At 48.5% G+C, this 15,475-nt stretch overlaps 3 protein-coding genes across 5 annotated transcripts in view; 2 read left to right on the forward strand and 1 right to left on the reverse strand.

The window, feature by feature from the left end:
• The first annotated feature begins 6 nt into the window (after positions 1 to 6).
• CMC4 (C-X9-C motif containing 4) lies at positions 7 to 8,388 on the forward strand. 2 transcript variants are annotated; one of them, XM_008636183.2, is made up of 3 exons: positions 7 to 318; positions 5,232 to 5,298; positions 6,948 to 8,388. In XM_008636183.2, exons 1-3 carry the CDS (start codon positions 211 to 213, stop codon positions 7,115 to 7,117), a joined length of 345 nt encoding a protein of 114 aa, XP_008634405.2. In that variant the 5' UTR covers positions 7 to 210; the 3' UTR covers positions 7,118 to 8,388. The 2 variants fall into 2 exon arrangements, with proteins under 2 accessions (XP_008634405.2, XP_017593034.1); XM_017737545.1 differs by having other exon boundaries at positions 7 to 297.
• On the forward strand, positions 312 to 8,387 carry MTCP1 (mature T-cell proliferation 1). 2 transcript variants are annotated; one of them, XR_001863047.1, is made up of 6 exons: positions 312 to 3,546; positions 3,650 to 3,820; positions 3,974 to 4,025; positions 4,107 to 4,291; positions 5,232 to 5,298; positions 6,948 to 8,387. XR_001863047.1 is itself a non-coding variant. In XM_008636182.2 (4 exons), the coding sequence occupies exons 1-3, from the start codon at positions 3,439 to 3,441 to the stop codon at positions 4,019 to 4,021; spliced, it is 327 nt and encodes a 108-aa protein (XP_008634404.1). In that variant the 5' UTR covers positions 312 to 3,438; the 3' UTR covers positions 4,022 to 4,025; positions 5,232 to 5,274. The 2 variants fall into 2 exon arrangements, 1 of the variants encoding a protein (XP_008634404.1); XM_008636182.2 differs by lacking the exons at positions 4,107 to 4,291; positions 6,948 to 8,387 and having other exon boundaries at positions 5,232 to 5,274.
• Positions 8,389 to 9,130: 742 nt separating the features above from the next.
• Positions 9,131 to 15,475, reverse strand: part of FUNDC2 (FUN14 domain containing 2) — a 9,918-nt gene continuing 3,573 nt past the window's right edge. The window contains exons 2-5 of the mRNA XM_017737488.1: positions 15,001 to 15,406; positions 13,625 to 13,700; positions 12,322 to 12,456; positions 9,131 to 11,900 (exon numbers count right to left, since the gene is read on the reverse strand). Of these exons, the coding sequence (XP_017592977.1) occupies positions 11,823 to 11,900; positions 12,322 to 12,456; positions 13,625 to 13,700; positions 15,001 to 15,406 (695 nt within the window). The 3' untranslated portion in view covers positions 9,131 to 11,822. The remainder of the gene's footprint in view (positions 11,901 to 12,321; positions 12,457 to 13,624; positions 13,701 to 15,000; positions 15,407 to 15,475) is intronic.

The following is a 15,475-nucleotide window of genomic DNA, read 5'->3' on the forward strand; positions in this document are numbered from 1 at the left end:
CGTGGCGATGTGCTGCGCCCTCCTCCCGCCGCTGCGGCCGCGCCGCCCGGCCCGCCATGGTCGGTCCGGTCCCACGCCCGTACCACACCCCCTCTCCTCCAGCCCTTCCTGCCCGGCTTGGCCACACTGCCCCCCGCTCCCGCTCCTCGGCCCGGCTCCTGCATCCCTTCCCTCGCCCTCCCCGCCCTTCTGCGTGGCTCCCCTCGCATTATGTCCATCTTTTTGTCTTCCTGTTTTTTTAGATCCCACCAAAGCTCGGTCTGCCCTCCCCACGCTGCTGGACAGCCCGGCTGGTCGGTGAGCATCTGCTACCCCTCAGTAGGTCGGGCAGAGCGGAGCGTGGAGTCAGAGGGGCTTGCTCCAGGCAGAGTAGAGTCCAAACCCCCAAGAAGAAGCTTTAGAGTGTCTCCACATGCCCTTAAGTCACCAGATCATCAGATCCCGAGTTGCCAGAGCCGGGCTGGGTTTTTCAGGAAGGCTCAGCACCCTTGTAGCCCTGAGGTGTGCAGGCAGCTCTCATGCCCCAAGAGAAGGCCAGGCTGGCCAGCCTTGCTCTAGGGGCTGTAACTGTGTCAGCACAGCACTGCTGAGCCTCAGCAGTGCTTTTTCTTGGTGCCTAAATGGCAGCTGAACTCCCGGTTGCTTTTTAGAAGAGAAGGTGATAAAGGGTGGAGTTTGTTCAGCTCACTGAGCTCCAGCTCCGGGGTGGTCCAAGCAGCATCTGGAGTAATTTCTGTCACTGTTTCCATAAAATATTTTAATGTACCCAATTTAAAACCAAATAAATTGTTGTCACTACAAGCTGCATTCCTCCTCCTGGCCATTTTCACATTTATCCATGTATTATGGCTCAGAAATCCATCCAGGTCCCAGAACTGCATTAAACTTCTAAGATTGATGCTAAGATGGACAGAACATCTGCCAGTATTATTCCTGTCTGTGGGGATTGGGATTTGAATCTCCCCAAAACAACACTTTGAACAGCTCAGCCTTCTACAGTTATTTTGGTGGCAATGTTAAAGTCTCAAAGGATGATGCTGCAATCCTGCAAATTTAAGCTGTTGGGGGTTTTGTTGGTTGTGGTGGGTTTTTTAATAGGTTATGAAGCAAGCAGCATAAGAACCTGGGTTTAAAACTTGTTTAAAATATAAGTAAGCTCTCTTCTCCTCCCACCCATGTCTTCCTTCAGGCTTTGTTTTTGCTTTCTGATCAAACCTGCACAAACAGACACTGTGTATGTTCTCAGGTGCACTGTCTGAGCGTGTGCTTGTGGAATCTCCAGTTTCTTTGGTGTGTTTGGGTGCTGCAGACAGACCTGTCCCACCTCAAACCCCATTCCTGTCCCACCTCAAACCCAATCGACGGTTTTGCCTGACCTCAGGATTTTCCATGTGGCACTAACTGGGCACCTCCACAGGCCAGACTGAGCCTTTGAACTTTGCAGTTCTGGGGAAGCTTGGGACAAATCAGTGGGGCAAAGGGTGAACACACACATTAACCTCTGCCCATTCTGCACAGTGTCCTCTGCACGAGACCTTGTTCTGTTGTCCTGGATCTGTCATCACTGCCATCTCCACACACCATGAACACAAATGTGCATGTTGTGCTTTAGTCTGCCTACCTGTAGTTCAGCCAGGCTGAACCAGGTCAGTGTTTGGATAGGAGACCTTCCAGGAGAGTTTACTTACAGTAGGAAACACAGTTCACTTACTGAGACATATTTTCTATTACTGGAGCCAGGCTTGAGCCTTCTGGTTCTGGGCATGATGAGCTGTAGAAATTCCAGCTTTGAGTGTAATAAAAGCAAATTCTTGGGCATTTCTGGTCATGATGGAACTTTTTGCAGTTTACTGCAGAGTAGGAGAGTATCCTGGCCGAATTCCACCTGGGGTGATTACGTTCAGCTGACTGAAAAGGAGCAGTGGCAATTGCTGCATTTCACTGTTGGGCAAGAGTGATTTCCACAAAGGGGCTTAAATTTGTTAAGTGGCTTAGGGTAAAGCAGAAAGGAAAAGAATTGCAGAAATGTCCCTTTAACCCTAATTCCTGAAGGCCTTGTGAGCCTTGTCAGACTGCTGTCACATTCCTCTAAATGCCAGCAATCCAGCTGGTGGGGCATTCCTTGGAATGCCTGTCCCTCATCACAGGATGGCTGTCAGAACAGTGGTGCTTTGTATAGGGCACGTAGACGTCCCTGCACATCAAGCAAGGAAACAAACAGAATGGGAGAAAAAAAGAAGTAATAAAAGAACATTCAAAGTTTTCTTTGTGACGCTGCTGTTCAGGCTGATCCGTGGTTGGTGTTCTGTTCTCAAAAAGGCTGAGTGCTCTTTTGGCTCAAAAAGGTAGAGAAACACTGATGGGAGATATGGAAAGCATCATGGAAGAGTATTTTCTGTTATATATGCACCCCAATGTATAACAATTTTTTTTTTTCTCTCCCTGACTTTCCCTCCTTTATTTTGTACCCAGATTTTCTTGCTCCTGTTTGAAATATGCCTTATAACCTTACAAGTTTTCAGAAGACCACTGTGTTTCACTGGGATAAGGAATATTGCATCTGCTTCATAGCAGGAGGATGTTGTTTGTGTTACAGCTTAACTTTGTTCTACTTTACACCTAGATGAAGGATGAAGACTGTCTGTACCATTTTGATTACCTCTTCTAGGGTTCAAAGAGAATCATTTCCCCTGACCTCCATTTGCTAATGGCTCAGCTTGGTCTAACCTGCACACAGATAAACGTGCTGTTAAACAAAAGTTACAGTAGCAGGAACCACCTCAGTGCCCCAAGCTCCTCCGCCCGTGTTGGTGGCTCTCTGTGACCAGCCAAAAGCCGAGCGACGCAGTCCTGAGAGCTGCTCCCGAGGGGTTTGTGTGTGAACGGACAGTGCTGCCATCCCTGAGAGATGAGACACAGGACCCTGCAACCCGACAGCTCTGCGAGCTCCAAAGATGAGAGTCCTGCACACCGAGTTCCGTGCTTTGTCTCCAGAGTGATCTTCGTTCCTGTTAAGCTCACCTCACTCCTGGTCACGAGTTTTGCTTTTGGGATTTAGACCACCTCTTTTTTCCCCCCCTCCCGTTTTACACAAAGACTGTTAATAGGACTGTTAGTGGAATGAGCAAAGCCAGTACTCACAGGGTTTAACTTCGCACCAATAGCACCTTTTGCCCCAGAATGCCTTACCAATGTCACCCAGCACGCGTGTCCCAGTGTACGACTCGGCCTGACGCTTCCGTTGGCTTAGGCACCACCTCAGCCTCCCGAGCTGACTTTTAGGGACATTTCCGCACGTAGCATCTCCTCCAGCGAGTCAGACACCACCTGTCTGCCAGGTCCGGGAGCTCTCTCCGTGAATGTGCTCAGAGCTAAAGAGGCCACGTGTGCACCCCGCGGGCCGATGCCGTCCACCTGAGCTGCGGAAGCGCCTGAGGGATGGCACAGGGAGGGGAGGCTGGCGCTCCTCCCGTGCGGCTCTGGGTGCGGCGCGTGGGGGTTTACTGCGATGAGCACCGCAAAACCTGGCTCGTGACTGCAGAAGAGGCAAGTGTGTGCTTTGAGCTTCCCCGTGGTTGTAGCATTGCTGTTTCAGGTGCCTCTGCTGCACTGCCAGTAACTGCCTGCTCTGTTTGTTACTTTCCCCCAGGAGGAAGGTATGCTGAGGGCTCGGATCCAAAGAGTTCAGGTTCCCCTGGGTGAGGCGCTGCGACCCAGCCAGCTCCCCCCATCCCGGCTGCCTCACATGTGGCAGCTGTCCCAGGGTGAGCAGTACAGGGATAGTAACTCTCGCGTTTGGGAGATAGAGCACCATCTCATGGTAAGGATGGTGGCAACAATAGACCATAGTCATGCCTGTTTGTGAAGTCATTTGAGATCCTTGAGGGACGGCAAAGGACTGTTATTTTGTTGAAGTCCATTAGCTCAACCACAGTAACTGTAGACGTATTGAACTTTTCCTTGTCGCTTACAGCTTGGTGGTGTTGAAGAACTGCTGCTTAAACTCGTGCCTGGGGATTAATCTGGTATGTGCAGACATTACCCCTGCTTTGTACTGTGCACTGTTTACTCCCAGTCTTTCTTTAATATGAATTTTTGTCTTTCAGGAGCAGTGGCTCTAGGAAGATGCCATTGTCTGTTTTGTACAATAAAAGGTTCTCTCTCCACTGAAATGCAGCCACCTTTGAGGTGGAAGCAGTTAAAAACAACACACAGCAACATCACACAAGAGTTTAGGACAGGCAGTGAAGAGGAGTATTGTGACCAAGTGAAACATCAGGGCGAGTTCTAGGTAGGCAGAATGCAATTGCCCCAAGTGGAGTTTGGCCAGGATGCTGCAAATAATGTCCTAGTGATACTGGGAAGTGCTGTGGGCTGGTGACTTGTCAGAAACTGGAAAGGCAGCAGCTCCCAGCTCTGAGCAGAGGCTGAACTGTGGCTAAGAGGGTTCAGTCTCACCACCACTTTCGGTGACAATGGTGCTTTCCTTAGAGGTCTCCCGTTCAACTACTGGTACCACCAGCTTTTGCTTGGCTTTTGATCTTACTCTGACACAGTTACAGGTGTCACAGCTGCAGAGAAGTCAAACTGAGTGTCTGAAATCCTGTTTCCTATGGATTTGAACATTGAACATTTGAAGATGGAGCTGTCCTCCAATCTGGTTGAGGGGTTCTTTGGACAGAGGGAGAGGATTTCCAAGAGACTTTCTCCTGAAACAAAATGAAAAAAGCCCTCTTTGTTGGCTTGATGGGATGTACACAACTGAGTTGTTTGGTTGATTGTTTTTTTAAATGCCTTCTCCAGATGCAGTTTCCTGACTTAGGACCACATCCTTGATTGTGTAAAGCTCACAGAGGTGGATTTCACATAAATATGTGTCTTAGTATAAAGTCTAGAGATAGAAAACTGTTAAAATTTAGTCAGCCATGTTAATTTGAATATTTTCTGGAATCTTTGTACATCCAAGTGGAAAAGGACACATTTTGACTAGAGAAAAGAAAACTTAGTGGCATAAAATTTCCCATATTCATTGTCCTCATCATCATCTTTTAGCCAGACGCAGAGTGTTCTTGTGTTTGTTGGCAGGCACCTGCAAGCAGCAGCAGATGTTTTCTGAATGGTGACAGTGGGGGAAATTGGGAGCTCTTGAAGGATGTGGCTGTAGGACATTGTCTTTCCCCCACCCCCTGAGAAGCACCTTGATTTACAGTAACATTTTCCTATCATTTTAGTTCCTGAACATGTCCCGGAAGGATCCCTGCCAGAAACAAGCCTGTGAAATACAGAAATGCTTGCAAGGTACTGAGTGTCATTTTGTCTTTGGTGTCTTGATTTTTGGTGGAACTTAATTCTTTTAACTTAACCTTGTTGTCCTTTCACCTTGAGAAGGAACAGAGCACATTAGCATTGCCTGGTTGCAAAGCGAACAAAATTATAACGTCTGATTTTAATAGAATTGCTTTGTGCTTAATTGTAAATAATGAGACATCATTAGTATAAAATAGAGCATTAGTAACAGTAATGTGCTTGGAGTGTTCTCCATGCTGGCAGTGAGATCCCAGGTGTATTTTTGGGACTCAGCTGTGGGCAGGGAGAGCTAGACATTATAATAAGCTCTCTTACAGCGTGGTTTAGTGAAGGAGTAGGTGGATTGTATGAGAAGACTGCAGAGCTGCTCCAGGGGTGTTTTAAGAGCAGGTCAGACAGAAGTCTGTCAGGAACAGGGTAGGTGATGTGTCCTCGAGGTATGAGATGGTCTTCATATCCCCAGCATTTGTTAGAGACTACCTTTTACTGTCTTCATGGTTTGGAGCATTCTCCCACAAAGGACTGCCTTCTCTCCCTGTATTACTGCACTTAAAAGCTTATGGTTGACCCTGTTTTGGTCCCATCCGAGACAATGTTCTTTTATAACATTCATGGAGGTTTTCCAAGTGTTTTGCCTGTGTAGGTTTGTGTACAGTGTTGATCTGAATGGTTATGTGTTGGCAGAGAAGCTCTTTGCTGCACGTACACTTCTCTGTCACCGCTGCTCGAGCTGTCATTTTGGAGTGCTGCTGTTCATGTACTGTGCTGTGGCGTTGTCTGATGTGCACAGATGAAGCAGCTGAGTTGACAGAGAGCAAAGCAATTTTCCCCTGTAAAAATTAAAGTTCAGAGCCTTAACTTAGGAATGCACAATCACTGCACCCAGTGGGTAGGACAGAGGGTGGGAGCCAGACCTTTGGGAGATGCTGACTTCTCAAAAGTCATTGTTCCAAAAGATCTTGCTGCTTCCTCTGTGAGACTGAATGCCCACTGTAAATCTCTTTTGTGTTTTCCTATCTGTGTGTGACTTTCAGGAATGCACCCTTGACAGATAACAGGGAGTGCCTGTATGTAGCCACAGTTTTAGAAACAAAGCTGCAGGCTATGGCAGAAAGAGATCAGCTCTCCTCTCCAAGGGCCTGCCACGCCTCTTGGGCTGCCAGCTTGCAGAATCACCATAACCTTTTTCTCAGGGGTGATCTCTGGGAATTCATAGTCCAGTGATCACAGCAGTGTGGTTTGCTCATTAACCAGAAGGCGTTCATTGCTGCTTTCTGGGCTCTCCATGGGTGCTGTGTGTCTCACATTATGCTGCTGTTGCTTCTTTTAATCTTTTAAAAGTCAGTGCTGCTGTGAGTGTAACTGTGTAGTGGTTGCAGAGCTCATCCAAGGCAGAGCAGGTGGCTCTGTATGCCCTTTGCTTCTGGACAGACAGACAGGTGGTTCTGAACTCAAACCAGACTCTGTCTCTTCCTGCAGGGCTCCTCTCCGAGAGCCTTTGCTCTGAACTAAAGAGAGATTTTTATGAACAGAGAAAATGATGGAATGCTTGTAAGCAGCTGAAGAGGTGGGGTAGATGTGTTCCCTCAGGGAACAAAGCCTGTTCCTCTCCGCAGACCTGGTGTCTCCTTATTTTCCAGTGAACAACTACATGGAGTCCAAGTGTGAAGCTGTGCTTCAGGAGATGCGGAAATGCTGCGCCCGGTACACCAAGGGCAGATCCATCTGTTGTTCAGGGTTTGAGAGAGAAGAAAGGGAGAGAGAAAAGGTTAAGTTGGCTTCAGAAGGAATTTCCCCACCACCTCAGTAACACAATTCAGCTCCAGCAGGTGCTGGAGCATGGACTCACTTGAAGAGCTCGTGTGTGTTTTTTCAAGCCTTCTTTAGACTTTCAGAAAAGCCAGATTGCTCCTAGAACACACCGTTTGGCACACCAAAAAGTAAAACACAGTACCAACAGATGGCCTGGTTAACAAACTTTATTTTCTGTATGAACACATTATCTATGTTGCCTCTGCATCACACCTGTGAAATGTCAACTTGATGTTTTTAGGATGCTTATCTTACTCTAATCCATCTTTGCTCTAAAAATGGAGAATTGGAACCAAGTTATGCTGGCTTCTGGAGCGAGAGGTACAGGAAATGAGCTCAGAAGAGTGAGTTTAAACATGAAACAAACCCATCTTGACACAACAAAGGTATTGCTGCCACCATGCAGTAGTTCCAACCAACACTTGCCTGTCCAGTGGTTCAAGCTCAAGAATGGGAATCAGGTCTGATGATTGTTCCTAAGTCTTGCATAGATCATGAGTGACTACAAGTCACTTTGCCTAAGTGCCTCCGTTTTCCACTGGACAGAGCTGTTTATTTTATATTTAAATTGCCTACACGCTGCTATTTGCATGATAAAGATGTTACAGGAACATTATTTCAGGGATTGCTACAGGGATAGGATATTTTTTTAAAAAAGCAATATTCATTTGAAAGATCTGACTGTTGATACAAAATTTATAAATTTATGTCTAATTGAACACCTTTAAGCAATATGCTTTGAATCCAAGTCTAGTTAAACCTGCTGATACCCAAAGGCCTGTCACAGAGCCCTGGGCTAGATCCAAGAACTGACTTAGGTGCTGCTTACTGAACAAGCAGTTGTAGGCAGTTATTTTCCACACAGCATTCCAGACTCACTCCCAAGCCGGCTGTGTCTGGACCCCAGGAGAGATGCCTTTCCAGAAGCTCTCGGCCATGCAGCAGAATTTCCTGTGACCTGTAGGAAGAGCTCATAGACAGGTTCCTGCACCACCCTTCAGAGCTGCCTGTCTTGCTGTCCCCTGTAGCAGGAGTCCAGGCACCCAAATATCAGGCTCCCAACCCACTAGCCCTAACTCTGTCATTAGATCTAGCCGTAAAGGACTTTCGTGCTGTGAGCAAGTACAACTTACTTATGAAATAGAGCTTCTATAAACAGACCACTGAGGTCTAGGCACAATAGTTGTGTGTATTGAAGCCTAGAAGAGCAAACCATCTGTATTCACTGCTCTGAAATAACATGGTACAAAATAAACAACTGGAACAAACTGTGGTCTCCGTTTGGTTGTTTGTTGAGCTGCAAACTGGGTGGCTTGGCTGCCATTCACAGCTCAGGGACACGTGAGATCATCATGTTTAAATAGAAGCTGCTTGATATTTTTATAACTGGGGCTGAAGATCAGTGTAATTTAGGGCTTGTCTTCCCCTCCCACTGCTCTCCCTCCCCCTCAAGAAAAAACCCTTAAAACAAACACGGGGGTTTAGTGTCCTTCAAATTAGGGAAAAGTGATGACAATGTTGTGAACCACCTCAAACGCTGACAAGTAGCTCATTTTTCTCTTTTGCCCTATCTGAGCAGGAACAGTGGAAATAAATTCACTAAGAGATGATAAAAAAAATATATTTAGGCTTCTGTTGCACCTATGAAAAAGAAATAGCCTTGTCTCCGTGCTCATTTGCAGTTGCTCAGCAGATGCAACCCAGACTGGCAACAGACCCACCTCCTGCCCTAGAAGCATCCCACTTCTTGGGAATATGGGTGATTGGTGCTAGGATGATCAGCCCAGGTTACCTGAGGGGAGGGGAGGCTGTGGTGCCCTCATAGAATCTTTTAGGTTGGAAAAGACCTTTAAGATCCTTGAGTTGAACCATTCTCCCAGTACTGCCAAGCTGACCACTAACCCATGTCCCCAAGTGCTACCTGCTGCTGGTCTGGCTGTAGGTGCTCCCCTCAGTCACAGTGAGACAGAACAGGCTGGTTCCCAGGATGCCAACAGACCTCACACAGAGAAGCATTTAAAGCAAAACTGTTTAATAAAATACCACTTCAACAAGCATTTACATACAATATATAAAACCACTTTAAAAGCCTAATGTGTTTGAAATCTTCTCATAGTGTAACAGATGTCGGAAGTTGTTGAAACAAGACAAAAAGGAGCAGGAGTGGGGAGGGGAAGGGACACCTCATCTTGGCACCTGCAGCAATGAAAATGCCTCCCCACAGAGGCTGATTCAGCATCAAAGCTTCCAGTGTTGACCCACAGCATCAAACACTGCCAGCCACGAGCCCAACACCAGCACAGCAGAAAGATTTGCCACATTGCGATGTCCTTGTCCATTCCCTGCCTACATTCACATGAAACTCAACATGAATCTGTTACTTGTTTCCCCTTCCAGCAGCAATACAGGCATTTTAGCTCCCTCTCTGGGCCGTTTCTCTCTCTAGCAGCAAACTGGCACTTGAGCAGAACCCACCCCACCTAGGGCTGGGCAGAATTAGTGACTTACTTGAGCCTGAAAACCATCCCTAAAGTCTGTTAATGATTTGCTTTGAGCTTTGTCGTTGGAGAAAGCTTTGTGGAGATCAGTGCATCGCAGAAGAAGCTGTGTTACACAGCCCACCCAGCCAAACAGCAGAAATGCTGTTGTCCTCCAGGAAAAAGATACCCTGCAAGACCACTGTATCAATTTATACATGTTCATTTCTGCAGATCCTACAGGAAAACAAACCAAATCCCAAAAAAACACCACCATCATCTGTCACTCCACTGCCAAACACCGCTTTATTGAAGACCTATTTGCTGCATCCCATCAGTCCTGCAGTCCAGGATGGCCTTTAGGAAGGCCATTGTTAAAAGGATGTGAGCCCAGCTGCTCCTTCATTCTCCTTGGCCACGTATGGCAGGACAGGAGCAAAGAAAGCCACTTCTGTCTCTTGATTACCTGCAGCCTCTTTTCAGATCCTGAAGGTGAGAAAAACCTCAGCTTAATCAATGTGATGCTACACTGACACTTCGATCAACAGAGCTGGAACAAAATTGACAACTGCCAAGTGCTCATTCCAAACCCTCTGGTGCAAGAACCCACCATTTCAGCTCTGCCAGCAGCTCCCAGGGGAAGATCCCATTTCCAGCCATACTGAGAGCAGCAGATCACAAACCCATTGCACAGCACTGGAAATGGGGTGCAGCTGCTGAGCCAGGTGCTGCAAACCACCCACCCAGGAGTGTCATTGTTCCCTACCACATCTTCTATTGAAGGATGAGCTCACTTTCACATAAAACCCCACATCCTGGGCAAGAACTCCTACCTATATTTGCTGGAGGACATCACCACGTTGTCAGGCAAGTCTCTATCTCACAGAACACCTCTGGGGGATGTTTGCTTATACTGCATTGAGTCAGACTGTCCAAAACCAGCTGAGCTCTGCACCTGGGCTGCCTCATCACCTGCAGGAGCAGGGCTGCAGCTGATGGAATTAAGCAAGCAGCTTTTCTTGTGGAAATGGCAAACATGAAAAGGAAGGAACATAACCGAGGCAGAAGTATGCAAATGAAACATTCTCACAAGAGCACAGTCTGGTTTTCACAAGAGTTTTGTCATTTCAGTTGCTTGCAGAGACCAGGGAGAAGGAATTTGTGCTCTTCAGAGCCACGTAAAGGACTGCACTCCAGATTTCACACCATCCCCCTTCTCCAGTAGAGCTGGCAACAGGGACCTGGCCAGTACAATGTACCCTAAGCAGGGATGCATTTCCTGTCGACAATCCTGTCCCACATGGTTACAGCTTAGAGAGCATCACCAATGCCAAAGTGACCAGAGATGGTCATAGCAGACATGGAAACCCCCATCAGAGGCCCAGGGTGATTGACCATAAGTGGCACAGCTGAAATGCCCCCATCTGACACAGCCAGGTCAGGCTTGCTGGAAGCAGGAGAGAGTCTCAAAGGCTGAGCAGTCAGGTGGTTCTACAGCACAGAACTTGGTGACTTTCAGAACATATGATGAGGAAAGGGCCTGGAGAGTCAGCCTCAGTGCTCAGTTTCCATCAGCAGTGCCAGTGCTGCAATTCCAATATGGGGAAGGATACCAGCAAAGAGAAAGCCAAATGGCCATCTATGTGCAGTGCAACAGCAGGGGGAGGGCAGGAAAATCCATATTCACCTGTCCTGGACACAGCTCAGACTGTCCTTTGACACTTCTGTATCCATCCCATGAGAGTCAACCATATTTTGGATTGCACAGACTACCTCTGTGCAGAGGGAAGCAGAGGTTTTCCAGGTGCCAGGGCAGGAATACTGAAAGCTAAATCGTGGTGAAGAGCTGACAGCTGTTGTACACATAAACTGGCAGACAAAGGTACATGTAACAGTCCTGGGCACCTGGAAGCACATTTAAGAGGTTTCTCTGCCACTACATTTTTATGACATTGAAACTCATCAGAAAATTTGAGACTGGGCATATTTGGTGGGAAACTGTAACGATACACTGGGAGTTGTAAGCTTTCAGACCAACCCCAGCACTCTTAACAGCCCAGACAGAAGAAAAAGGTGGAAATCAGAAGCAGCATTGTAAGAAATAAGGGCTGGAACCTGTGAGCAGATGGGACTGAGTCTGTTGGAAACATCCTTTGACTTCTAAGTGAGAGATAACAGCAGTAGAGGAGGGGAGGGGAGGTTGGGCATGAGAGGAGAGTGCAGCTTCTAGGATGCCATTCCAAGCAGGAATCCTCCGGCAAACCCTCCAGTCAGGATAACATTCTTCTTCAGAAATATGATCACCTAAGCAGGGGCGAGAAGAGACAAAAATGTTCAACAACATCAGGCCACCCACTGACCCTCCCTGCTAAGAAGAAATCCCTCAGGTTTTCCTCGAGGCAAGTAATGCTCAGAGAGATGCCACTGCTTGGATTTGGGAAAGCTTCCTACCTAACGACCTCCCCTCCCTACCTGCACCAGGACACAGCCAATTTTTCACCCTGCTCAGCCATGAGCAGCCAGCTCCTCCAGGAGAATGCTGAGGGAAATAGTATCTTCCTAAAATCTAGGCAGACAACATCCACAGTTTTTGCCATCTCTCCAATTTTGCTGTCATGCAAGAATTCCCTCCTTGTATTTGCACTATGGAAGATCCACAACAGCACAGGAGTCAATCCTGTTTTCTGCTGTCCCTCCAGCACATGCCCTGGGAGAGCTGTCTCACCTCATCCGCTCTGCTTTTCACTTCTGGAGGCATTTTATTACCACTGCTGTGAAATTTCAGCTGCTGCTTGGCTTTGTTCACGTCCCGTTGTACTAGATTCCAGTCCACCTTGATGTATCCCGTGTGGTTTGCAATCTAGAGTTTTGAAGATTAGGAAAAGTTCCTGGAGTCAAGTCCTGCATGACCATGGCTAAAAACACCCCCTTGCCCACCCACCTTCCCTGACCACAGCCAGCTCCCACACAATAGTCCAGCGGGCACACTGGTTTAGAAACTGGACAGAACACCACCCCTGGAGCTGTGTCAACTGTTCTGCAACATCTGTCTCCCACAGTAATCCCCCAACAGCTGGGCACACACTGCAGCTTAGCCTGCTTCAGCCTCTCTTCCCTAATGTAAAGCTGGCATCACCTCCCCCCTCACAACTGCCATGGATATTGCTGGGACTCCCTGCAGTTCTCCTGCTGCTGTGGGTGGACAAAGCTATTAATAGCCCATTCCTCTCAAACTATTTTATCTGGTCAGGGTGATTCAGCTGTGGAACTCCCTCTGCCCAGAGCAAGCTTTTCACTTTCAGCAGAACAAGCAGAACCAGGAGAGCGAGGGAGAATGAGTCACACACAAGACCTGTCTGCCTGAGGAGCAAACAGCTGAGAGCTGAACAAGGCCTGAGAGCTGCTCTACCTGCTGCAGGATGCACCAGCTACATGTCCACACCCAAGCAGCTTTCCTCAGTGCCAGGGCTCTTGGAAACCAGGACAAGTGGTAGAGGACAGAGAGACATCTCTGCTTTCTCTCCTCTTCCCAGTGCTTTACAGCAAGCCCCATCTGTGCTGGTTGGACTCCTCAGGAAGCCAGGTTGGCAGGAAACATATCACAGATATGGATAAATCCTTATTGACATCCAGGGCTGTTCTTCCAGGGACACTGTGTCCACAGGCACAGGATTCAGTATGTTAGCCAGTCCTGCAGCAGCAGCAAGGTTCACTGCAGCTGAAGGCTGTCTCATGCTCCACTCAGGTGCCCCTGAAGTAACAGCTCTCCTGTGCCTCTGGCCTGGCCTTTGGTAGCAGATCCTCAGTGGATCTGCACTGGCACTCCTGGAGTTTATGCACACTGACCCTGCTTTGCTGTTGCATCCATGTGCCCTGGAGAACACACACCTTTGACATTCGCAGCCACACAAAGCCCCTGGCGGAGCTGGGGACTGACCCCACATGTCCCAACAGGCGGTGGTTCCTAGAGAGACCTTTGTCCCCAGCAGCACAGTTCCCAGAAAGCCTGGGCTGCTGTTCATACACACCTGAAGCAGGAAAAAGCCACCTCCCACTGCTGTCGCTGCCAGCTTTCCAACCTTCTGGAAGATGAATCCAGTACACCTACAAATCAACCAGGATCCAGTCAGGAGAATGAAACACCACACACAGCCCTCATTATGTTTCTCACAGGCAAGGCTGCCTTTGGCAGGAGTTACCCAAGACTGGAGACAGCCTGATGAACAGCAGAAGAGTGCAACTAGAGAGGATTTGCACCCAGCCAAAACTGATGCTTTATAGCCTTTCCCTTTGTGCTGTCACATTCCAGCCTTTTTCAGTTTGATTCTTATCTCTTCAACCTCATCCTTCTCCCAAAAGAGTAACCAGAAACCTGTGATTTCACCAAAATCAACAAGTGATTTTAGGTTTTGGTGGTGTTGTTTAACTGGTATCATCCCTGAGGTGAAATTAGGGAGCACACGTGCTGCTCCATGATAGAGCATGGGGAGCAAATCACAAGCTTCTTTCCTACTTATTTGTAAAGTAAGCAGTAAACAACTGCTTCCTTTACCTTTTCATTTCTCAGAAGAGAAGAATGATGGAACAAGCACACAGCAGTGATCTAAGGCTATACTGGTCTCCAAAATAGGTTGCCTGCTTTAAACATGAAAGACATTCCTGCAGCCACCAGAAGTGCAGCCAGCACCCCCCATTGCTCAGTCATGCAGCAAAGGGCTGGTGAGTTGTGCCACCCAAACCACACTTTACTTGGAACATGGTTTCATTATGAGCATTACAAACAACACAGCAACCTGCCTTTACCCATTTCTGAATACACTTAGTGAAGATACAAGAGAGAGGTGGCCAGGTCACACTTCTGTGAGAAGACAAAGCTCTGTCATACACTGTTAAATAATTACCCCGGTGCCAGGTGAAGATGAGGGGCATTGTAAGAAGCAAAGCAGTGATTACACAAAGTTTTCAACTCAAATGATGCTGTGGGAATGAAGTTGCAAGTAGAGCCACACTCAGTCCCAGCTACAAATGACAGGAAACCCTGGGAACTGCGATCCCAGGAGGTTTTTAATGCAGATGCCTGAAGCACATCCACCTCCAGTGTAGAAGGCATCCTTGTTTCAGAGCATTCCTATCTGCCTAATTCAACAGCACCACTTTTTGCCACAAGTTGAAAATAATTAAACACTGGTGCAATTTTCTTCCCTTGGAGACAGTCTCACTTCTTCAAGTTAGAGACAGCATTTAAGACCTCCCACAACTCAGCAGACCATGCCAGGGGACAGCAGGCTGAGCATCTGCCTTCTCTGAATGACTGCCACATGAGCACCCTGCACCTGTCAGTGTGACCCCAAAGACCCAGCCAGTGCCTGCCACGAGCAGGAAGGGCAACCCCGGCACATCTTACCATCCCGTGACCCCTCCGATCACCAGCTGCGTGGCCACATTGTATTTCTCAGCGCTCGACCCCGAGTTGGGGGCGAAGATCTTGCGCCACCAGGGCCGGTTCTTGGTGTACTCCGCCAGGTCCAGCACGTTGAATGTGTCGTCCTTCGCACCTGCAGGCACCTGGAGAGGCTCAGTGCTGGGACTACCGTACCAGAGCCCCCTGCAGCTGCCCGGTGCCTCCCCAGAGGCACAGGAGCCCTGCCCAGCCACACAGCTCACGGGGACTGGCACTCCCCCAGGTCTCCGGGAATTCCCAGGTCCCTCAGCCCCCTCCCAGGGCCTCCGGGACCCCTCACCCCCTCGGTGACGCCCCTCGCAGAGAGGCCGGGGCTGGGGACCCGTGTCCGGAACCGCCCCCTCGGGCCCTCAAGCGGGGCAGGCCCCGGCAGCGGCCGCCGCACGGGGCAAAGGGAACGACCCCGCGCAGGGCGCCG

This window comes from Corvus brachyrhynchos, unplaced genomic scaffold, assembly GCF_000691975.1.
Source record: "Corvus brachyrhynchos isolate BGI_N302 unplaced genomic scaffold, ASM69197v1 scaffold346, whole genome shotgun sequence".
Classification (NCBI taxonomy): Eukaryota; Metazoa; Chordata; class Aves; order Passeriformes; family Corvidae; genus Corvus; species Corvus brachyrhynchos.

What these genes read in the sequence shown, in the direction of transcription:
- CMC4 (XM_008636183.2), top strand. Translation starts at nt 211, where the DNA reads ATGTCCATCTTTTTGTCTTCCTGTTTTTTTAGATCCCACCAAAGCTCG. An exon ending in TGAGCATCTGCTACCCCTCA is followed by an intron (nt 319 to 5,231) that starts GTAGGTCGGGCA and finishes CTATCATTTTAG; the next exon opens with TTCCTGAACATGTCCCGGAA. An exon ending in AATACAGAAATGCTTGCAAG is followed by an intron (nt 5,299 to 6,947) that starts GTACTGAGTGTC and finishes CTTATTTTCCAG; the next exon opens with TGAACAACTACATGGAGTCC.
- MTCP1 (XM_008636182.2), top strand. Translation starts at nt 3,439, where the DNA reads ATGGCACAGGGAGGGGAGGCTGGCGCTCCTCCCGTGCGGCTCTGGGTG. An exon ending in GGCTCGTGACTGCAGAAGAG is followed by an intron (nt 3,547 to 3,649) that starts GCAAGTGTGTGC and finishes ACTTTCCCCCAG; the next exon opens with GAGGAAGGTATGCTGAGGGC. An exon ending in AGATAGAGCACCATCTCATG is followed by an intron (nt 3,821 to 3,973) that starts GTAAGGATGGTG and finishes TGTCGCTTACAG; the next exon opens with CTTGGTGGTGTTGAAGAACT.